The 24,436-nt window shown below is 39.0% G+C and overlaps 1 protein-coding gene across 1 annotated transcript in view; it reads left to right on the top strand.

Moving 5' to 3' along the window:
• The window catches only part of RNF17 (ring finger protein 17), a 180,713-nt gene that overhangs the window by 109,032 nt on the left and 47,245 nt on the right, over nucleotides 1-24,436 (top strand). Inside the window, exons 23-26 of the mRNA XM_049781640.1 lie at nucleotides 6,763-6,853; nucleotides 7,820-7,935; nucleotides 9,721-10,031; nucleotides 12,251-12,414. Coding sequence (XP_049637597.1) covers nucleotides 6,763-6,853; nucleotides 7,820-7,935; nucleotides 9,721-10,031; nucleotides 12,251-12,414 — 682 coding nt within the window. The remainder of the gene's footprint in view (nucleotides 1-6,762; nucleotides 6,854-7,819; nucleotides 7,936-9,720; nucleotides 10,032-12,250; nucleotides 12,415-24,436) is intronic.

Genomic DNA, 24,436 nt, shown 5'->3' with positions numbered 1-24,436 from the left:
AGAGCTTTGGTACAACAGATAGTGCTTGCCTTGCATATAGTTTACCCAGGTTCATCCTCACCAATACCATATGATCTCAGAGCATCACCAGAAATTATCCCTGAGCATAGAGCAAGGAATAAGTCCTAAGCACCACTAGATGTGCCCCACCCCACCCTGCGTGAAAAAACAATTGATAAACATAAAAATAAAATATTTCAAAAACTTATCTTTTCTGAAAATTTTTCAAATTCATAAATCACCAAAAATAGAAAACTGGATCAAGTAGCATGATTTGTGATTCTGAAATTCTTTAATTTAATTCTTTAATTAAGGCATATTAACATGTAGGGCCAGAGTGATTGCACAGTGATAGGGCATTTGCCTTGCACACAGCTGACCTAGGAAGGACAAGGGTTCAATTCCTGGCATCCCATATGGTCTCCTGAGCCTGCCAGGAGTAATTTCTGAGTGCAAAGCCAGGAGTAACCCTGAGCACCACTGGATGTGGCCCAAAAATAAAAAAAGATACATTAACATGCATAGCCAAACTATAAACATACAATTCAATCTAAGCAAAAGAATGGGAAGCATATGGTCACCTATGAGGAGTGATATTTTTAATAATAATTTTTATGGTGATCAAAGTGAATTACAAATCTTTCACAGTAATATTTCAGGTACATAGTGACAAAGAATTAGGGCCATTTCCACCACTGGTGGTGTCCTTCCTCCACCCCTGTTCTCAGCATGTATCCCATACCTCCTCCCTTTCCCCCTTGGACTGCTAGTGTAAAAAAAGGTCTCCTTTGTGTATAACTTGCTGTAGATTGGGTATCAATTCTGGTGTCATTGACTTTGCTCTTTGTTTCTATTTCCATTAGATATTTAATATTCCCCTACATAGTTTCTTTATAGCCCACATATAAGACCATCTGTGTTTCTTCCTTTACCATTGACTAACGTCACTCAGCCTTACATTCTCCATGAAGTAGCAGATTGCATAGGTTTTGTTGTTGTTGTTGTAGGTGGTGGTGGTGGTGGTAGTGGTTTTCTTTGTTTTTATTTTTTTTGTATTTGGACCAAAACAACAAAAAAAAAAAAACAAAAAAAAAAAAACACTGAGAGATACTCAAGTTCTACTCCTGGCTCTGCTCTCAGGGATCATTCTTGATAGTGTTTGGGTGACCAAGTGGGATGTCAAGGATCAAACTGAGTTTTCTGTGTGCAAGGCAAGAGCCCCCTACCCATGTACTGTCGCATCAGCCCGACTTCATCTTTTTTTTAAGCTTAGTATTTCATTTTGTGTATGTATCATAGTTTCTTTGAGTCTTTTCTTGGCTACTTGGGGGTCTTAACAAAACTTTTTAATCTGGGGCCGGAGAGATAGCATGGAATTAAGGCATTTGTCTTGCATGCAGAAGGATGATGGTTCGAATCCCAGCATCCCATATCGTCCCCTGAGTCTGCTGGGGCGATTTCTTTTTTTTTTTAATTATCTTTATTTAAACACTGTGATTACAAATATGATTGTATTTGTATAATAACAGTCATGTAAAGAACACCCTCCTTCACCAGTGCAAGATTCCCATCACGAATTTCCCAGATCTCCCTCCTCCCCACCTTACCCACACCTGTACTCAAGACAGGCTTTCTATTTCCCTCATTCATTTACATTGTTATGATAGTTTTCAGTGTAGTTATTTCTCTAATTGCACTCATCACTCTATGTGGTGAGCTTCATGACATGAGCTGCACCTACATGGGAAGATGGGGGGAAATAAGGGTTGGGACTGAGGCAGTAAAAAATTAGAAATTTGTAAGGGCAGTATCAAGGTCACAATACAAGATGGATATTATGCATATATAAACTGTATGCATTCAATACTATCAATAGGAGGCCAAGGAAAAAAATTTCCAGTGACTGTCCCAACATAAATCAGTGCAAAATGACCCGCCTTCCTCCCAAAGCGCATTCTCATTACTGTGGGGAGAGGTAGGGGGAAAGCCTGATGACCCCCTATAGAGCCCACCTGGACCGGCGCTCAGGGAAGGCTTGGAGTCCAGGGGAAAAAGAGGGATGGATGGGGGCCTGCCAAGCATCCCAGCACTCCCCAGGCTAGGGAGAAGGCCTCCGGCATGGGGACTCCCAAACCCCATGCATGAGAGGAGCTGGCCTTCAAAATCAAAGGGGAAACCTGAAGCCAGATATATGCCCGCCCTCCTCGCCATGCACCTCTCCCCTAGAGTACAGAAGGAGGTGGGAAGCCTGAGTACCCCTAAGAATCCATCTGAACCCACTTCTGACCATCTGAGCCAGCACCCAGGGGGGGCTGGAGTCCAGGGGGAAAAGAGGGGGTTGGCTTGGGGCCTGCCAAGCCTCCCAGCACTCCCCAGGCTAGGGAGAAGGCCTCCAGCATGGGGCCTCCCCAAACACCATACCTGGCAAGAGCTGGCCTCCAGATTCAAAGAGGAAACCGGAAGCCAGATATCTGCACAACCTACTCCCCATGCACCTTCCCTCTGGAATACGGATGGAAGGGGGAAGCCTGAGGACCCCTAAGAGTCCACCTGAACCCACTTCTGGCCATCTGAGCTGGCACCCAGGGAAGGCCTGGAGTCAGGGGGAAAAGACAAGGATGGCTGGGGGCCTGCCAAGCCCCCCAGCACTCCCCGGGCTAGGGAGAGGGCCTCAGAATGGGGCCTCCCGGGGCAATTTCTGAGCGTAGAGCCAGGAGTAGCCCTTGAGCACTACCGGGTGTGACCCAAAAACCAAAAAATATATATTTTTAAATCTAATTTTAATTGTATAAATAAATAATCAAATAGAGTTTTCAATTTTCTTTTTTGGTTTTCTTTTGATTTTTGGGTCACACATGGTGACGCTCGGGTTATTCCTGGCTATGTGCTCAGATTCCGGTTATTGTAAATAGCACTGTAATGAATATAGGTGCGCAGAAGGTATTTTTGTATTGATTTTTGTGTTCCTAGAGTATATCCCTAGGAGTGGTTTAGCTGGATTATATGGGAGCTCAATTTCCAGTTTTTTGAGGAATCTCCATATTGTTTTCCATAAAGGCTGGACGATGGCATTCCCACCAGCAGTAAATGAGAGTTCCTTCCTCCCCACATTTCCGCCAGCACTGATTGTTCTTGTTCTCTGTGATGTGTGCCACTCTCTGTGGCATGAAATGTACCTTGTTGTTGTTTTGCATCTCCCTGGTGATTAGTGATGTAAAGTCTTTATTTCTTCTTTGAGGAATTGTCTGTTCATTTCTTATCCCCACTTTATTGATGGGGTTAAATTTTTTTCTTTTAACTTCTGTCAGTACCTTGCATATCTTAGATATTAGCCCTTTATCTGATGGGTATTGGGTGAATAGTTTCTCCCATTTTGTGGGTGGCCTTTGTATTCTTTGTTATTGTGACTAGGATGTAACTTGGGGTGATTTTTTGGATCTTTTAGCTGGTGGTACTCATCAGGCAAGCAGAATTTGGGTGCATGCACTCTTTAGCTTTGGAGTTTCTCTGAAATGATTTCCTTGACTGTTGATTCTTCCTGGGTTTCTGGGACTCCAATAATTCTCATATAGTTTCTGTTGAGTTTATAGAAACTTTATTTTCTTTTTTTAAATACTTTATTAAAACAGCTTGATTACAAACATGATTGTGGTTGGTTTTCAGTCATGTAAAGAACACCCCCATCACCAGTGCTACATTCCCAACACCAGTGTCCCGAATCTCCCTCCTCCCCACCCCATCCCTGCCTGTACTCTAGACAGGCTTTCTATTTCCCTTATACATTCTCATTGTTAGGATAGTTCACAATGTAGTTATTTCTCTAACTAAACTCATCACTCTTTGTGGTGAGCTTCATGAGGTGAGCTGTAACTTCCAGCCCTCCTCTCTTTTGTCTCTGAAAATTATTATTGCAAGAATGTCTTTCATTTTTCTTAAAACCCATAAATGAGTGAGAGCATTCTGTGTCTTTCTCTCTGACTTATTTTACTCAGCATAATAGATTCCATATACATCCATGTATAGGAAAATTTCATGACTTCATCTCTTCTGACAGCTGCATAATATTCCATTGTATATATGTACCACAGTTTCTTTAGCCATTCATCTGTTGAAGGGCATCTCGTTCTTTGTGATGTGTGCCAATCTCTGTGGTGTGAGGTGGTACCTCATAGCTGTTTTGATTTGCATCTCCCTGATGATTAGTGATGTGGAGCATTTTTTCATGTGTCTTTTGGCCATTTGTATTTCTTCTTTGTCAAAGTGTCTGTCCATTTCTTCTCCCCATTTTTTGATGGGATTAGATATTTTTTTTCTTGTAAAGTTCTGTCAGTGCCTTGTATATTTGGGATTAGTCCCTTATCTGATGGGTATTGGGTGAATAGTTTCTCCCACTCAGTGGGTGGCTCTTGTATCCTGGGCACTATTTCCTTTGAGGTTCAGAAGCTTCTCAGCTTAATAGAGTCCCATCTGTTAATCTCTGCTTTCACTTGTTTGGAGAGTGCAGTTTCCTCCTTGAAGATGCCTTTACTCTCAATGTCCTGGAGTGTTTTGCCTACATGTTGTTCTATATATCTTATTGGATCTAATATCGAGGTCTTTAATCCATTTGGATTTTACCTTCATACATGATGTTAGCTGGGGGTCTAAGTTCGCATTTTTGAAAGTGGCTAGCCAGTTGTGCCAACACCACTTGTTGAAGAGGCTTTCTTTGTTCTATTTAGGACAAGTCCTCAAAGAAGAAATATAGTACTTTTTCATGGGCAAATGCTCCAAAAGGCTTCACATCACTAATCATCAGGGAGATGCAAAACAACAATGAAGTACATTTTATGCCACAGAGAGTGGCACACATCACAGAGAACAAGATCAATCAGTGCTGGCAGAAATGTGGGGAGAAAGGAACTCTCATTTACTGCTGGTGGGAATGCCATCGTTCAGTCTTTATGGAAAACAATATGGAGATTCCTCAAAAAACTGGAAATTGAGCTCCCATATAATCTAGCTAAACCACTCCTAGGGATATACTCTAGGAACACAAAAACTCAATACAAAAATACCTTCTGCGGGGCCGGGAAGGTGGCGCTAGAGGTAAGGTGTCTGCCTTACAAGCGCTAGCCAAGAAACGGACCGCGGTTCGATCCCCCGGCGTCCCATATGGTCCCCCCAAGCCAGGGGCGATTTCTGAGCACATAGCCAGGAGTAACCCCTGAGCATCAAACGGGTGTGGCCCAAAAACCAAAAAAAAAAAAAATACCTTCTGCACACCTATATTCATTACAGTGCTATTTACAATAGCCAGAATCTGGGAACAACCCAGATGCCTGACAACAGATGAATGGCTAAAGAAACGATGGCACATATACACAATGGAATACTATGCAGCTGTCAGGAGAGATGGTCATGAAATTTTCCTGTACATGGATGGACATGCAAACTATTATATTGAGTGAAATAAGTTAGAGGGAGAGAAACGGACAAAGAACAGTCTCACTAATCTGTAGGATTTGAGAAAAACAAAAGGCGTTATTGTAATACTACCCAGAGACAATAGCTATCAGGGCTAGAAAGACAGGCCCATATGACGCTTACCAGAAAGAATGGTGAGTGCAGTTAGAGAAATAATTACACTAACAAATATGACAATGGCAATGAGTTAGAGATAGAATACCTGTCTCGAAGAGGGAGGGGAGGTGGTGGAATGCATTGATGGGAATGTTGCACTGGTGAGGGTGGTGTTCTTTTCTATAACTGAAACTCAACTGCAAACATGTTTGTAATCATGGTACTTAAATATATTGTTATGGGAAATTTTTTAAAATATAAAGCCAGAAAGATAGTGAATTTTAAGTACCTTACATAGATTAATAGGGTTTGTTTATATTACCTCTAATAAAATGATTAAAAACAAAATTTATAAACTAAAGCTAATACTTATGGGTAGCAATTCATATAAAATTTAATTTCCTCAAAAAGAAACTCACAAAAATGTTCAAGCAGTTGTCAGATGTAAAGGGGTTGTAACTTTTTTTTTACTTCCAATAATTCTGAAGTGTTTTATGTATGACATAAACTATCATAGGCACTCTCGGTAGGTGATGGGCATGACATCATATGTATTCTTGCTATCATAGAGTTTGAATTCTAATTATTTATATGAAATATATACAAAACAATGAAAATACCAATGAAAGTAAAAATGAAATTATTTATATGAAATATATACAAAACAATAAAAATGAAAACATCACACCTATTTGAGGGGAGAGAGTTATCAACATAGCTGCTAAACACATAAGTAAGCATATAAGATTACTCATTAGTAGAATGGGAGAATGCACAAATAGCAGTGAAAATAAAAAGAAGATAGTTAAAAGTAACATGCAATCATCTTTAAATGTATTTCTTGTTAAGCCAGTTGTAATTGATTCAGATATTTATATGTGAAGGTTCTTTTTTTATATCCTCTATTGTCACTAGGAAACAGTTTTTATTTACAGAAATATTGGTGGTCTTTAGAGGGACTCAGATATCTTTATGATGGTAGTAAAACTACGTTTCAAATTAGGGGGCAAATTTATGCTGCGATCTCTATCAATATTCCTTTTACCCTAAGCATCTCATGGCAATTGTGGGTACAGGTAACCAAAGACTTTTTGAACCTATTGACCTCATTAGCCATGGGCTCTAGGCTAGCGTTCATTATACGGAGGTTGTGACACTCTGTCACATTTTTAATTAACAAGTTGTCAAATTTTGTTTTAGACCAACTGGTGGGAGTGACAAGTGGACAGCAACAGCTTGTGACTGTCTTTCATTGTACTTAACTGGAGCAGAAGCGACTATCATCTTACAGGTATATGGTAAAATAAATCACCTAAAGAAATATTCTTCAGTTAGGGGTCGGTGTGGTGGTGCTAGAGGTAAGGCTTCTCGTCTGCCTTGCAAGTGCTAGCCTAGTACAGACCATGGTTCGATCCCCAGCATCCCATATGGTTCCCCCAAGCCAGGAGCAATTTCTGAGCGCATAGCCAGGAATAACCCCTGAGTGTCAATGGGTGTGGCCCAAAAATAAACAAAAAAACCAAAATACAAAAAATGAAATATTCTTCAGTTAATTTGCATGTTGAAAAACAGAATGTGAAAGTTTATTTCTGAAGCCTATTCTCTCAAGCTATATTTTTAGTGAAACTATTTTTTTTAGAACACTAAAATATTCATGACTACATTTTTCTAATTTCATGTGGATTTTTTAATAGAAGTAATTTTTTATGGTAGAAGTAATTTTTTTAATAGAAGTAATTTTTTCTGCTCATTTTCACCTTATTTTGTCACTACATGAAGAAATTTTTTGTTTTTGTAATTCTTTTATCTTTGCTGTGGGGTTGGGGTGCCATACCTGAGAAGAAAATTTTGATTCTATAATTTGTTTAGGAGACTACAGAAACTTGTCATTGATGGATATAGTTCCACTGCCCTATTTGAGGATGAAGAAAAGTTTTCTTTGTCATTTTCTAAAAACACTAGCATCCCCTCCCACTTACTGCCTCTGTGCCTGGACTTTTCCCATTAGTAATTTTTACCTTTACAGTGAGGCCTTCCTGATACATTTTGCAAATTTACAATCTCTTTGTGAACTCTTGTCCATGCTATGCTGTTTGTTCTTGATACAGTAAGACACCAAAATAAGTTCACTTGGTTGGGTATGTATGTGTATATATTAAGTGTGTGACTTAAATCTCAAAGAAATAACTGCATATGAAAAGTATGATGTTTATGATTTTTGTGTTTTATATTTAATTCTACTTTTAAATGATTTCAGGAAAACAACACATTGTGGCCATTACCTGTGAAAATTTTCTGTAAAGATGAGAAAGGAGAGCGTGTTGATGTTTCTAAGTATTTGGTTAAGAAAGGTTTGGCTTTGAAAGAAACAAGGTATAGATATTTTTTAAATATCAATTTGTGATGCATTTTTTGTTTGTTTGTTCTTTGGGTTGACACCCGGCAGTGCTCATGGGTTACTCCTGGCTCTCTGCTCAGAAATTGCTCCTGGAAGGCACGGGGGACCTTATGGGATACCTGGATTCGAACCACTGTTAGTCCTGGGTCAGCCACTTCCAAGGCAAACGCCCTACCACTGTGCTATCTCTCTGGCCCCTGTGATAAGGGTTGTTTGTTACTTTGGGGTTTTTTTGTCTTTGTTAATCTTTGTATCTGCATACTTAAGAACCTGAATTTCATTTTGTTTATTTAAAAATAATTCACAGGACAATCCTGATGAACCAGTTTTAAATGATCTGTTAAATATTACTTATTTCTTTTTCAGGCTTATTGGTTCTTGAATATTTAAAACTATGCTAGTATGTTTTTTTTGTGGTTTTTTTTTTTTTTTTTTGCTCTTTTGCCTTTGCTTTGGCATTTTTTACTCTAAGCCATGGGTCCAGAGAATTATATAGTGGATCATTTGCCTTTGGAATCATTTGCTTAAAGAAACATTTTAAAATTCATGTGAAAATTCTGATTACTTGTATGCCAAAATACATTTACATGAAATAGGAAAGGAGTTACATTTAAGAATGTATTGGATTCTGGGGGCCAGAGAGATAGTGTGGAGGTAGGGCATTTGCCTTGCATGCAGAAGGACAGTGGTTCGAATCCCGGCATCCCATATGATCCCCTGAGTCTGCCAGGAGTGATTTCTGAGTGTAGAGCCAGGAGTAACCCCTGAATGCTGCCTGAGTGTGACCAAAAAACCAAAAACAATAAAATGTATTCGATTATGGGACCAGAGTGATAGCATAGCAGGTAGGACCTTTTTCTTGCAGAGTTGATACTTATATATGTATGTGTATATGTTTACATATATGTGTGTATATATATGTGTATATATGTGTGTGTATATATATATATATATAGCTCCTTGAGCATGCCAGGAGAAACCCCTGTAAACAGGTGTGGCTAAAAGCACTTAAAACAAATGACTTATTAGGGATGGAGAAGTAGTACAGTAGTAGTAGGTGGGGTGCTTGCTGCATGTGACCAACCCCTATTCGATTCTTGGCACACCTTAGTTCTCTCCAGCCCACCAGAGTGATCCCTGAATGCGTAGCCCGGAATAAGTCTTGATTACAACTAGGTGTGACCAAAACATAAAGTAGAAGAATTTGTTCAGTTATATGACTGAAACTCAAGTGTCTACAGCTTTTTAACTCTTTATCTCATGTTGATTTAATTAAAAAAAGAATTTGGGCCAGAGCAGTGGCACAGCAGTAGGGCATTTGCCGTGTATGTGTCTGACCTAGGTTGGACTGCTGTTTGATCCCTGATCCCCAGGCATCCCATATAGTTCCCCAAGCTAAAGTGATTTCTGAGCACATAGCTATGAGTAACCTCTGAGTATCATCGGTGTGGTCCAAAAAACAACAAATAATAATAATAATAATAAAAATAAAAAATAATTTGTTCAGGTACTAAATTTAAATACCTTTGGTTCCTGTGAAATAATTTAAATTGAAGTATTTAAATAGAGATATATTGAACTTTCTCATCAAGTTCATAATTTAAAATAATTGTCTTTATAAATTAATATTCTTTTTCATTTACTTACTAATTTAAACTAGTATATCCTCTATTCTTTAAATGTCAAGTGTATTTAAAGTATCCTTTTTATATTGTTCTCCTCATAACTTTTTGCTTACTCTCCTCTTTTGAATATTGCAGAATTAAGTTAGAGAAAAGCCATCTATTATCTAAGAAGTATTTGCAATTTCCTCTAGAACAAGAAGGTTCAATGATTACTAAAGGAACTAAAATTAAACTTTACCATGACATAAAAGATACTGTTAATTTCAGCAAGCACAAAGTTTCTGAAGTTAAAGAGAAAATTGTATCAGAAGTTAAAGAGAAAATCCTCGCGCCAAGAAACACTGGATGCTATCAACCACCAATAATCCCTAATATGAAAGTATTTGATGCAACAGTAAGTTGCATTGGTGATGATGGGACTATATTTGTAGTACCAAAATTGTCAGGTAAGATTGTTTACATTATTAAAATTAGTAAAAAATAATAGCTAATAACTCCAGTTCTCTAATAAGATAGACATTGTTTAAATGTCTTACCTAGAGCAAATGTTTGACTTCTATGCATTTTATTGTCACAGCACTATTGTTAGTGTTAAACAATATAAAACCTATAAAAATACTTTCCACAATTCCTAATATATACAAATCATTGATCAGTAAAGAAAATAACTCAAACATTTCTCAAATGCATGAGGCCCCAGTATCACATGGTTCCTGAATATCACACAGGATTTCTTGTAGGGGTAAGAAAGCTATAGGTTGGTTTGTAAGACCTGACACTTAAGTAGGTTTGGCCTAGGAGAAAAACATCCAAGGGGCCAGGAAATAGTGCAGACTCATTGGGTGCAACCCTGAAGACCACAGCACTACCAGGCTGGCTTGAGTTGTCCCAGCACCACAGGACCCAAGACCATTTCATCATCAGACCCTCACTGTAATTAGCTGTCCCAGTTACAACAGAATATCACTGTTGCCTCGCCCAGGCCCACAACAAAAGAAAAAGGGTGGAATAAGTGTATAGTGCACACAAGTCACTTGCCTTTCATGCAGCCAGACCCGAGGATTCCATATGATCCCCTGAGCCCCACCAGGAGTGATTCCCCAATACAAGGCCAGGCATAAGCCCCAGACACTGTAGGGTATGGCCAAGAAGGACAAGGAAAAAGAATATTATCTACATATAATTAGAATAAGAAAGAATTCATAAACCGACTGAGAGCTCCTTGAGAACCCCAGCTATCAGAGCCTTCCTCAGATATTTTTAGGCTTCTGTACAAATACTACAACCTAGGTGTGGGCAGAACTCAGAGCTTCTCTAGGCCTCATTGAACTTAAGTTTATCAGCTCAAATGTAAATTGCCTATGAATAAGTATGATAGCTATGAATTAGTCAGTGTTTTGTCTCATTATATCGACTCCTAAATGCTACTTATTAATTTGCAAACAATACATCTTGACATTGATTATTCTAGAAGATGTGAGCAATATTTAAGGCCTCTAGCAATAGTTTTTAACTGAGCAGATTTGTTTGACAGGTGTGAAAGACATAATTAAAACTGGTTGGTGAACACAAAAACAAGGCATTGTTCTAGATCAGGGGTGGCAAACACACGGCTCTCAAGCCGCATGAGCCTCCCGGCCAAAATGAATGCGGCTCTTTGCCTCTTATCATTATTTTGTATACTGTGGCTCTTTCCCAAGTTTGGATTTTGTTATACTGCTTCTGAGAAAGGGACCTCCTCTGAGGAGAGATCTTTGAGCGGGTGCATAGTCCCGCCCCCAGGCTGCCTCATCCCGTCTCCCATCCCTCAGAAACAACTGCAGAGGCCAGTGAGCAGGGGACCCGTGCGTCACATGTTGGGTCACATCTTGCCGTTCTTAGTGTGGAGGACGCAGCACACCCTCTCCATCACTGCAGGATTTTGACCCTCAAAATGGCAAAATGCAATATGTGTTTAATATATTATTGTTAAAATTATATGCTTTTGTATGAGTGTCTGTTTTGGCAGGTCAGTGCATGGTGTGGCTATCTGACTCTTACAGTTTAAAATTTTGGCTCTTTGTGTCGAACTTGTTCGCCACCCATGTTCTAGATTATTTATTTATTATTACTGATAAAAGCATGTAGGTGCTATTTAAGCTGACTTATGGAAGTAAAAAAAATACCCAAAGACTCAACCAAATTGGGAAAATGGAGATAGAAGCTGACTAAAGAGCTTGGCTTTTATAGCATGAGTTATGGGTATAAATACTCACTGGAGAAATTGTGAGCCAATTAGTAAACTGGTAAATAATAACATAGTAAATAATAAAAATCTTGATTTATTACAGTAATTATGCTGTTTGTATCAAGTACTTGTCCTCTGTTTCATTTGGGTATGCTGTCAAAATGATACCTTAAAGAGGTAGTTGATTTATACCTGGCTTATATATATGTATTTCATATATAACATGTATTTTCAAACTTTTAATGATACTCACAGTAAATATAATTATTCTAGTTATAATCAGAGATGGAGATATTTATATGCTTTTAGTCCCTAGCTTCAAAACAAGCTTCTAGTATATTATGAAAAATAGTGAAGTAACTGATTGACTGAATGTTGATGATATACTCATGTTGAAAATGATAGGGACTTTTTCTCAAAATGATTTCTATTTTTCAGAATTTGAGCTACTAAAAATGACGAATGATATTCAGAATAGTTTGAAATGCCTGGGTCTTTTGGAGCCCTATTTCTGGAAAAAGGGAGAAGCCTGTGCAGTAAGAGGATCAGATACTATCTGGTATCGAGGCAAGGTGATAGAAGTTGTTGGTGGCACTATCAGGGTGAGTGATATTCTAATGTAGTTATTTTTGTATCTGAATACTATAGCTTTAAGTGATATGTTAAGTATTAATATATGAAGTTTGAATAAAATATCCTTTTTAAAAGTTTTAATTTATATATTTTATGTAGATTTATAGTTATTGATAGATGAGTCTGAGGCATGTAATATTCCAACACCAATTCCACCATCTGAGTCAACAATATTACAATAATATTACAATAATCAACAATATTACAACAATATTACAATAATGTCTTTTATTTTTCTTAAATCCCACAAATTAGTGAGACTGTTCTGTTTCTCTCCCTCTAAATTATTTCACTCAGCATAATATTTTCCATGTGTAAGAAATTTTTATGACTTCATCTCTCCTGATGAGAGCTGCATAGTATTCCATTGTGTATATGTATCACAGTTTCTTTAGCCATTCATCTGTTGCCGGGCATCTGGGTTGTTTCCAGGTTCTGGCTATTGTGAATATAGGTGTACAGAAGGCATTTTTGTATATTTTTGTTTCTAGGGTATACCCCTAGGAGTGGTATGGCTGGATCATATGGGAGCTCAATTTCAGTTTTTGAGGAATCTCATTGTTTTTCATAAAGGCTGAACAATGGCATTCTCTCTAGCAGTGACTGAGAGTTCCTTTCTCTCCACATCCCGACCAGAACTGATTATTCTTGTTCTTTGTGATGTGTGCCAGTCTCTGTGGCATGAGATGGTACCTCGTTGTTTTGATTTACATATCCCTAATGATTAGTGAGTGATGTGGAGCATATTTTCTTATTTTTGGCTATTTTTATTTCTTCTCTGACGAATTGTCTGTTCATTACTTCATAACCCCTTAATGGGGTTAGGTGTTTTTTTTCTTGTTAAGTTCTGTCAGCACCTTGTATATCTAAGATATTAGCCACTTATCTGATGGGTATTTCCATTCTATGGGTGGCTTTTGTATCCTAGACATTATTTCCTTTGAGGTGCAGAAGCTTCTCAGCTTATTATAGTCCCATGTATATTTATATCCGCTTCCATTTGTTCGGAGAGTGATGTTTCCTCCTTGAAGATGCCTTTAGTCTCAGTGTCATGGAGTGTTTGGCCTACATGATGTTCTATATACCTTATGGGTCTGGGTCTGATATAAAGGTCTTTAATCCATTTGGATTTGACTTTTGTGCATGATGTTAGATGGAGTTCTGAATTTGCTTTTTTCATGTAGCTGACCGGTTGTCCCAGCACCACTACTTGAAGAGGCTTTCCTTGCCCCATTTTGCATTCTGTGCCCCTTTATCAAATATTGATTAATTTTATGTCTGGGGAACATTCTCTGAATATTCAATTCAAGTCTATTCCATTGATCTGAGGGTGTGTCTTTATTCCAATATATTTTTAATGGCTATTTCATTGTATTACAATTTAAAGTTGGGGAAAGTAATGCCTCCCATATTCAAGGGTTGCTCTAGCTATTCTTAAATGTTTATTGTTCCTGGGCCCGGAGAGATAGCACAGCGGTGTTTGCCTTGCAAGCAGCCGATCCAGAACCGAAGGTGGTTGGTTCGAATCCCGTTGTCCCATATGGTCCCCTGTGCCTACCAGGAGCTATTTCTGAGCAGACAGCCAGGAGTAAACCCTGAGCACCACCGGGTGTGGCCCAATAACCAAAAAAAAATATGTTTATTGCTCCAAATGAACTTCAGGAGTGTTTGATTTTTATCCACTTCATTGAAGAATGTCATGGACATCCTAAGAATGATCAAATTAAATCTGTACAATGCTTTGGGGTGTATTGATATTTTAATGATGATATTCCTACCAATCTATAAACAGGTTATGTGTTTCCATTTCCTTATGTTCTATTTTATTTCTTGAAGCAGGGTTTTGTAGTTTTCTTTATATAAGTCCACAGCTCTTTAGTTAAGTTGACGCCAAGGTATTTGAGTTTGTGTGGCACTCTCATGAATAAGATTTGTTTTTGATGTTCATTTCTTTATCATTTTTATGTATAAGAAAGCCATTGATATTTATTTTTAACTTGCTACTTTGCTATATGAATCTGTTGTACTTACAAACTTTTTGGTATTTAGGGTTTTGTAAGTATAGTCATCTAAATAATGTCATCTGCAAACAGAGCTTGCCTTCTTCCTTTCCTATCTGGATGCCCTTGATATCTTTTTCTTGCCTAATTGCTATGGCAAGAACTTTGAGCACTATGTTGGATAGGAGTGGTGAGAAGGGGCAGCCTTATCTTGTACCAGATTTTAGAGGAAAGGCTTTTAGTTTATCTCCATTAAGAATAATATTCTCGGGCCCAGAGAGATAGCACAGCGGCGTTTGCCTTGCAAGCAGCCGATTCAGGACCAAAGGTGGTTGGTTCGAATCCCGGTGTCCCATATGGTCTCCCGTGCCTGCCAGGAGCTATTTCTGAGCAGACAGCCAGGAGTAACCCCTGAGCACCACCGGGTGTGACCCAAAAAACAAAAAAACAAAAAACGAAAAAACAAACAAACAAAAAAAAAAAGAATAATATTCTCCATTGGCCTGTGGTAAATGGCCTTGACTATATTGAGAAAAGTTCCTTCCATTCCCATCTTGTTAAGGGTTTTTATCAAGATTGGATGATGGACCTTATTGAATGCTTTCTCTACATCTATTGATATGATCATATGGTTTTTATTTTTCCATTTGTTGATATTGTGTATTATGTTGATTGATTTGCAGGTGTTAAACAATCTTTGCTTCTCTGGAATGAAACCTACACTTGGTCATGGTGTATGATCATCTTGATGAGGCATTGGATCATATTGGCTAGGATTTTGTTGAAGATCTTTGCATCTGTGTTTATCAGGGATATTGGTCTGTAGTTTGCATTCTCTGTCAGGTTATGGTATCAGAGTGATGTTAGCTTCATAAAAACTATTTGGGAGGGGCCATACAGATAGGGCGTTTGCCTTGCACACAGCCAAACTAAGACAAACAGTGGTTCGAATCTCGACATCCCATCTGGTCCCTCTAACCAGCCACGAGTGATTTCTGAATGCAGAGCTAACAGTAACCCCCAGAGCACCACTGGGTGTGACCCAAAAACAAACAAAAGAAAACTATTTGGGAGTGCTTCTGTTTCTTCAATTTTCTGAAAGAGCCGGAAAAGGATTGGTGGTAGTTCCTCTTGAAATTTTGAAAGAATTCAGTGAATCCATCTGAGCCTGGGGTTTTGTTTTTCAGAAGACTTTTTATTTCCTCAATAATGATGGGTCTCTTTAGATATGCTAGATCATCCTGGTTCAACTGTGGAAGATTATAAGATAAAAATTTATTCATTTCTTCTAGGTTCTCATGTGTTGTGGCATAGTTTCTCAAAGTAGTCTCTGACTACCCTGTAGTCTCTGTAGTAGTAACTATAGTAACCTCCCCCTTTTCATTTCTTACCTGGTTTATTAAGTTTCTCTCTCCCTTTCTTTGTGAGTTTTGCTAGTGGCTTATCGATTTTCTTTGTTTTTTCAAAGAATCAACTTTTGCTTTCATTGATCTTTCGGATTGTTTTTTGGATTTTCAATTCATTGATTTCTGCCCTAAGCTTTGTTATTTCCTTCTGCCTACCTATTTTTGATTCCTTTTGTTGACCCTTTCTAATTTTATGAGCTGTGTCATTAAATTATGTATGACCCTTCTTCCTTCCTGGTATGTGCTTGCAAAACTATAAATTTTCCTCTTAGTACCACTTTTTCTGTGTCCCACAAATTCCAATAATTTTGTGTCTTCATCTGCATTTTTTCCTAGGAATCTCTTGATTTCCTCTTTGATTTCATCTCAGACCCACTGGTTTTTTAGTAGTGAGCTGTTTTAATGTCCAGATTTTAAAGTTATCCTCCTGTATCTGTTTGTAGTTCATGTCTAATTTCAGTACGTTGTGATCTGAGAAGGTAGTTCATACAATTTCTATCCTCTTGATTTTATGGAATTGTGTTTTATGTATTCTAGCCTAGAGAAGGACCCATATGCATTGGAGAAGAATGTGTATTCAGTTTTTGGGGGATGGAGTGCCATATATACATATATACACATATATGTATATATAAATGGAATAAAAAATATATATATACTTCACAGCTAATATATTCTTGTTAGGTTTCAGCCTGGTTGATCTACAAGGGGTGACAGGGCAGAGTCAAGTTCTCACACTATTACTGTGTTGATATTATTGTCTTCTTTCAGATTTGTCAATAATTGTATTAAATATTTTTCTGGTCCTTCATTGGCTGCATGTAAGTTTAAGAGTGAGATTTTTGGAGTGAGTAAGAAATGGCTGACTGTGGGGACTGCCAGGTGAAGTGCTGAATGATTCACTTGCAGAGTCTCTGCCCGGCTGTGCTTCTTCTGAGGAAACTGAGGACCTGAAGGGAGCCCTGTCCTGTGCTTCTCTGTCTTTTCTGAATCCTTGAAGCTCTCCTCAGAGCCCTTGAAAGCGAACCCCCAAAAACTGCATTCTGAAACTACCCAGTGAGTGAGTGAGTAAGAAATGGCTGACTGTGGGGACTGCCAGGTGAAGTGCTGATTGCTTCACCTGCAGAGTCTCCACCCTGCTGTGCTTCTTCTGAGGACCTGAGGAAACTTAGGACCTGAAAGGAGCCCTGTCCTGTGCTTCTCTGTCTTTTATGAATCTTTGAAGGTCTCCTCAGAGCCCTGGGAAGTGAACCCAAAAAAAACTGCATTCTGAAGCTACCCAGTGAGCGAGCGAGTAAGAAATTGCTGACTGAGTGGGGCCCGACTGTGAAAAACTGTGAGTGCTGCCTGTGTGTGTCTGTCTACTGTCCTCTTGCGTGAACCTCTTGGGAGTGGGCCGAAAAGAGGCTCCAGCAGAGCACTTTGCTCCGCTTCGCTACGCAGCCCTGTGCTCTTTCTAAGAAACGAACACCATCGCACCAAGAAGAAAAAAATCACACTAAGAACTGTGCTGGATCACAGAAGCAAGCATTTCTCTCCAGACTGTCTTCTCTGCTGCGTGCTCGGGCCTAAGATTTGATCCTGTGTGAGGCTTCATCCACGGAGGACTCCCCTCCCTTGGAGGCAAGTCGGCCCATCCAGAAAGGGCGGACCCAGAGGAGTGTGCTGCCTGCATCATATAGCCAATGAATACCACCACAACACATAGAAAAACCCACAATACAAGTGTGACAATGGGGAAACATCACAGGCCAGCATCAGACATAGAGACTGAAGATGACAATTCTGAGGACCAGATAATGACCAACCAACTAATCAACCTCTCAGATAAGGACTTTAGACTAGCAATATGGAAGATGTTCAAAGAACTCAAAGAAACCATCGATCGAGTTGAACAGAACACTAATAAGAACCAAGAAAATATGAAGACAGAAATCACAAAACTCCAAACTGAAATAACACGTCAACTAACAGGCCTAAAAAAGTCAGTAAACGAAGTGAATGACAAAATGGATAAGCTCTGGAACAGGGTATCAGAAGCTGAGAATAGACTTGGTGCTGTGGAAGATGAGATACATAACAATTCCATACAGCAGGAGAGATTAGAAAAAGAACTTAAAGCAAATGAACAGACAATGGAAAGATTAGTCAAAGAATGGGAACAGATGAAAATAGAAGTCTATGATAAGCTCAACAGAAACAACTTAAGAATCATTGGAGTCCCAGAGACCCAGGAAGAAAATTTCCAGGAAGAATCAACGGTCAAGAACATCATTAAAGAGAAACTTCCAGAGCTAAAGAATATATGTGATCAAATCCTGCATGCTCGAAGAGTACCAACCAAAAGAGACCCAAGAAAAACCACCCCAAGACACATCCTAGTCACAATGACAAATCCCACAGATAGAGACAGAATTCTGAAAACAGCAAGATCAAAAGGGGAAATTACGTTCAAGCAAGCATCCTTGAGATTTACAGCAGACCTGTCACCAGAAACACTCAATGCCAGAAAGCAGTGGTGGGATATTGTGACAAGACTGAATGAAATGAATGCTTCACCTAGAATACTGTACCCAGCGAAACTCACTTTCCGGTTTGACGGAAGAATACATGGTTTCAAAGACAAACAACAGCTCAGAAACTTTACAGGCTCAAAACCAGTCTTGAGAGAAAAACTGAAAGACCTAATTTAAGACAAGACTAACCAAAAGACACACCAAATTTCGATATAAAGATGGCATTAAATCCCAGGACAATTCTTTCTCTCAACGTCAATGGACTAAATGCACCCGTTAAGAGACACAGAGTGGCTAAATGGATAAAAAACAAACTCAATCCAACCTTCTGCTGCCTACAAGAAATGCACCTGAAGAGTCAGAACAAACATAGACTCAAAATAAAAGGCTGGAGAAAAATTATCCAAGCAAACAACACCCATAAAAAAGCTGGAGTGGCCATACTAATATCAGATACTGCAAACTTTATACTCAGGAAGGTTGTAAGGGACAAAGATGGACATTTTATATTAATCAAGGGGTATGTAGAGCAGGAAGAAATAACTCTCCTAAACATATATGCACCGAATGAGAGGCCAGTAAAATATTTAATACAACTGTTGACAAATCTGAAAAATAATATCAGTAACAACACAATAATTGTGGGGGACCTCAACACGGCTTTGTAAACACTGGATAGGTCAACCAGACTGAAACCCAACAAGAATATACTAGACCTGAGGAGAGAAATGGAAGAAAGAGGCCTAGTGGATATATATAGGACACTCCATCCCCAGAAACCTGGATACACATTCTTCTCCAATGTACATGGGACATTCTCTGGGATAGACTACATGCTGGCATATGAAACATACCTCCATAATATCAAGAGGATAGAAATTTTGCAGACTACCTTCATTGACCACAAGGCTCTGAAATTATTTGTGAGTTCCAAAGGGACACAGAAGAAACAATTTAACACCTGGAAGTTAAACAGCCTCATACTGAATAACCAGTGAGTCCGAGATGAAATCAAGGAGGAAATCAAAAGGTTCCTGGAAACAAATGACAATAAAGACACAAACTATCAGAACTTATGGGACACAGCAAAAGCAGTACTGAGAGGAAAATTTATAGCTTTGCAAGCACACATCAGGAAGGAAGAAGGAGCTTACCTGAGTAGCTTAATGACACAGCTAATAGAACTAGAAAGTGCTCAACAAAAGGACCCAAAAATAGGGAGACAGAAGGAAATAACAAAACTGAGAGCAGAAATCAACGAAGTGGATTCCCCCCCCCCCCCCGCCAAAAAAAATCCGAAAGATCAACAAAAGCAGAAGTTGGTTCTTTAAAAAAATAAACAAGATTGATAGACCACTGGCAAACCTAACAAAGAAAGAGAGAGAAACTTGATAACTCGTATTAGGAATGAAAAAGGAGAGATCACTACTGATATGACAGAGATTCAAAGGGTAATCAGAAACTACTTTGAGAAACTCTACACCACTAAAAATGAGAACCTGGAAGAAATGGATAAATTCTTGGACTCTTATAATCTTCCACGGTTGAAGGAAGAGGATATAGCTTATCTAAACACCCCCATCTCCATTGATGAAATTAAAACGGTAATCAAATGTCTGCCCAAAAACAAAAGTCCAGGCCCAGATGGATTCACTAATGAATTCTTTCAAACTTTCCAAGAGGAACTACTACCAATCCTGGCAAGACTCTTTCATGAAATTGAACAAACGGAAACACTTCCAAATAGCTTTTATGAAGCCAACATCACCAGACAGAGATGCTAAGAAAAAAGAAAAATTACAGACCAATATCGCTGATAAATGCAGAGGCAAAGATCCTCAACAAAATCCTGGCAAATAGGATTCAATGCCTCATTAAGAAGATCATCCACTATGATCAAGTAGGTTTCATCCCAGGAATGCAAGGATGGTTTAACATCCATAAATCTATCAACATAATACACAACATCAACAACAAGAAAAATAAAAACCACATGATCATATCAATAGATGCAGAGAAAGCATTTTATAAGGTCCAACACCCATTCTTGATCAAAACTCTCAGCAAGATGGGAATGGAAGGAACCTTTCTCAATATAGTTAAGGCCATCTACCACAAGCCATTGGCAAATATTATCCTCAATGGAGAAAAACTAAAAGCCTTCTCTCTAAATTCTGGCACAAGACAAGGCTGTCCTCTCTCACCACTCCTATTCAACATAGCACTAGAAGTACTTGCTGTAGCGATTAGGCAAGAAAAAGATATCAAGGGAATCCAGATAGGAAAGTAAGAAGTCAAGCTCTCACTGTTTGCAGATGACATGATACTCTACTTAGAAAACCCTAAAGATTCTACCAAAAAGCTTCTAGAAACAATAGATTCATATAGCAAGGTGGCAGGCTACAAAATTAACACACAAAAATCAATGTCCTTTCCATACACCAATAGTAATAAGGAAGAAATGGACATTAAGAAAACAACCCCGGGCCCGGAGAGATAGCACAGCGGAGTTTGCCTTGCAAGCAGCCGATCTGGGACCAAAGGTGGTTGGTTCGAATCCCGGTGTCCTATATGGTCCCCCGTGCCTGCCAGGAGCTATTTCTGAGCAGACAGCCAGGAGTGGCCCCTGAGCACCGCCGGGTGTGGCACAAAAACCAAAAAAAAGAAAAAAAGAAAAAGAAAACAACCCCATTCACAATAGTGACACACAAACTCAAATATCTTGGAATCAACTTGAATAAATGTGAAGGATCTATACAAAGAAAACTATAAAACTCTGCTCCAAGAAAGAAGAGAGGACACGCGGAAATGGAAATGCATAGCCTGCTCATGGATTGGCAGGATTAACATCATCAAAATGGCAATACTCACCAAGGCATTATACAGATTTAATGCTATCCCTCTAAAGATACACATGACATTCTTCAAAGAAGTGGATCAGGCACTTTTGAAATTCGTTTGGAACAATAAACACCCTAGAATAGCTAAAGCAATCATTGGGAAAAAGAATATGGGAGGAATTACTTTCCCCAACTTTAATCTTTACTACAAAGCAATAGTTATCAAAACAGCATGGTATTGGAATAAGGACAGGCCCTCAGATCAGTGGAATAGGCTTGAACACTCAGAAAATATTCCCCAGACGTATATACAATCACCTGATTTTTGATAAAGGAACAGGAAATCCTAAATGGAGCAGGGAAAGCCTCTTCAACAAGTGGTGTTGGCACAACTGGATAGCCACTTGCAAAAAATTGAACTTAGGGCCCGGAGAGATAGCACAGCAGCGTTTGCCTTGCAAGCAGCCGATCCAGGACCAAAAGGTGGTTGGTTCAAATCCCGGTGTCCCATATGGTCTCCCGTGCCAGCCAGGAGCTATTTCTGAGCAGACAGCCAGGAGTAACCCCTGAGCACTGCCGGGTGTGGCCCAAAAACCAAAAAAAAAAAAAAAATTAAATAAATTGAATTTAGACCCCCAGCTAACATCATGTACGAAGGTAAAATCCAAATGGATTAAAGACTTCGATATCAGACCCAAAACCATAAGATATATAGAACAACACATAGGCAAAACACTCCAGGACATTGAGACTACAGGCATCTTCAAGGAGGAAACTGCACTCTCTAAGCAAGTGAAAGCAGAGATTAACAGATGGGAATATATTAAGCTGAGAAGCTTCTGCACCTCAAAGGAAATAGTGCCCAGGATACAAGAGCCACCCACTGAGTGGGAGAAACTATTCACCCAACATCCTTCAGATAAGGGGCTAATATCCAAAATATACAAGGCACTGACAGAACTTTACAAGAAAAAAACATCTAATCCCATCAAAAAAATGGGGAGAAGAAATGAACAGACACTTTGACAAAGAAGAAGTACAAATGGCCAAAAGACACATGAAAAAATGCTCCACATCACTAATCATCAGGGAGATGCAAATCAAAACAATGATGAGATACCACCTCACATCACAGAGAATGGCACACATCACAAAGAATGAGAATAAACAGTGTTGGCGGGGATGTGGAGAGAAAGGAACTCTTATCCACTGCTGGTGGGAATGCCGTCTAGTTCAACCTTTATGGAAAGCGATATGGAGATTCCTCCAAAAACTGGAAATCGAGCTCCCATACGGTCCAGCTATACCACTCCTAGGAATATACCCTAGGAACACAAAAATACAATACAAAAACCCCTTCCTTACACCTATATTCATTGCAGCACTATTTACCATAGCAAGACTCTGGAAACAACCAAGACACCCTTCAACAGACGAATGGGTAAAGAAACTGTGGTACATATACACAATGGAATATTATGCAGCTGTCAGGAGAGATGAAGTCATGAAATTGTCCTATACATGGATATACACGGAATCTATTATGCTGAGTGAAATAAGTCAGAGAGAGAGAGAAAAACGCAGAATGGTCTCACTCATCTATGGGTTTTAATAAAAATGAAAGACAATCTTGCAATAATAATTTTCAGACACAAAAGAGAAAAGAGCTGGAAGTTCCAGCTCACCTCAGGAAGCTCACCACAAAGAGTGATGAGTTTAGTTAAAGAAATAACTACATTTTAAACTGTCCTAATAATGAGAATGTATGAGGGAAATGGAGAGCCTGTTTAGAGTACAGGCGGGGTTGGGTGGGGAGGAGGGAGACTAGGGACATTGGTGATGGGAATGTTGCACTGGTGATGGGTGGTGTTCTTTACATGACTGAAACCCAAACACAATCATGTATGTAATCAAGGTGTTTAAATAAAATAAATTTTTAAAAAAAGACTGAGATTTTTTTTCTATTGTACATATATTCCTTGATTATTACAGAATGTCCATATTTGTCCTTTATAACTTTTCTAAGTCTAAAGTTTGTGTTATCTGATATTAATATGACCACTCCAGTTTTTTAAGGAAGTTGTTTGCTTGAATGATTGTCCTCCAACCTTTGATTTTCAATTTGTTTGTTCTTCCTATTTAGAAGTTTTCTTGTAAACAGCAGAATGTTGGAGTCAGCTTTTTGATCCATTTTGCCATTCTGTGTTTCTTAACTGGTGCAATTTAGTCCATTGATGTTGAAAGAGATAATTGTGATGGGATCTTTATATAGGACTTTGGAGTTTCTCTTGGACTGTCCTGAATTAAAGTAGACTTTTTCAGTTTTTCTTTGAAGGCTGATTTTGAGTCTGTAAAGTTTCTGAGCTGTTGTTTATCCATGAAGCTATGTATACTTTCTTCAAACCTGATCATAATTTTGAAGCTGGTTTCCTCAGGGGCCTAGGGAGCGCACCCCCAAAAAACTGCATTTTGAAGCTGGTGAGTGCCTACATTCTGGAACTGCGGGATTGCTCTGCCCTCCTGTGCCTTTGTTCACTCAGAGGACTTCGGGGGAAACTCCTATCTCTGTCTGCCTGAAACTGTGCTTCTGAATTTCCGAAGGTTTCCTCAGGGGCCTAGGGAGCGCACCCCCAAAAACTGCATTTTGAAGCTGGTGAGTGCCTACATTCTGGGGCTGCGGGATTGCTCTGCCCTGCTGTGCCTTTGTTCACTCTGAGGACTTTCAACTAGAGGCAGCAAAAGAGCTCAGCCGCTTCGCTTCCCTTCGCAGCCACAAACTCTTCCTAATCAATGAACCCCACCACAACACGCAGGAAAAACCACACTACAAGCGTGACAATGGGGAAAACTCGCAGGCAAACACGATCCATAGAGAATGAAGACGAAAGCTCAGTTGACCTAATAAATTCCAACCACCTGATTAACCTTTCAGATAAGGAGTTTAGAATAGAAATATGGAATATGTTTGTAGAACTCAAAAAGAGCATAGATCGATCTGAAGAGAACACAAAGACAGAAATCAGAAAACTCCAAACTGAAATAACAGATCTGAAAAATACGGTTGCTCAACTGAAAACCACAATGGATAGCCTCGCCAACAGGATATCAGCAGCCGAGGAGAGAATCGGAGTACTGGAAGATGAGATATAGAAAACCTCAACACAACAGAAGAAATTGGAAAAGAACCTTAAGACAAACAAAAAGGCAATGGATAAAGTACTCAAGGCAT

The sequence above is a fragment of the Suncus etruscus genome, chromosome 10, assembly GCF_024139225.1.
Source record: "Suncus etruscus isolate mSunEtr1 chromosome 10, mSunEtr1.pri.cur, whole genome shotgun sequence".
In the NCBI taxonomy this organism is placed as follows: domain Eukaryota; kingdom Metazoa; phylum Chordata; class Mammalia; order Eulipotyphla; family Soricidae; genus Suncus; species Suncus etruscus.
This window is presented reverse-complemented; position numbering and strand designations above follow the sequence as displayed.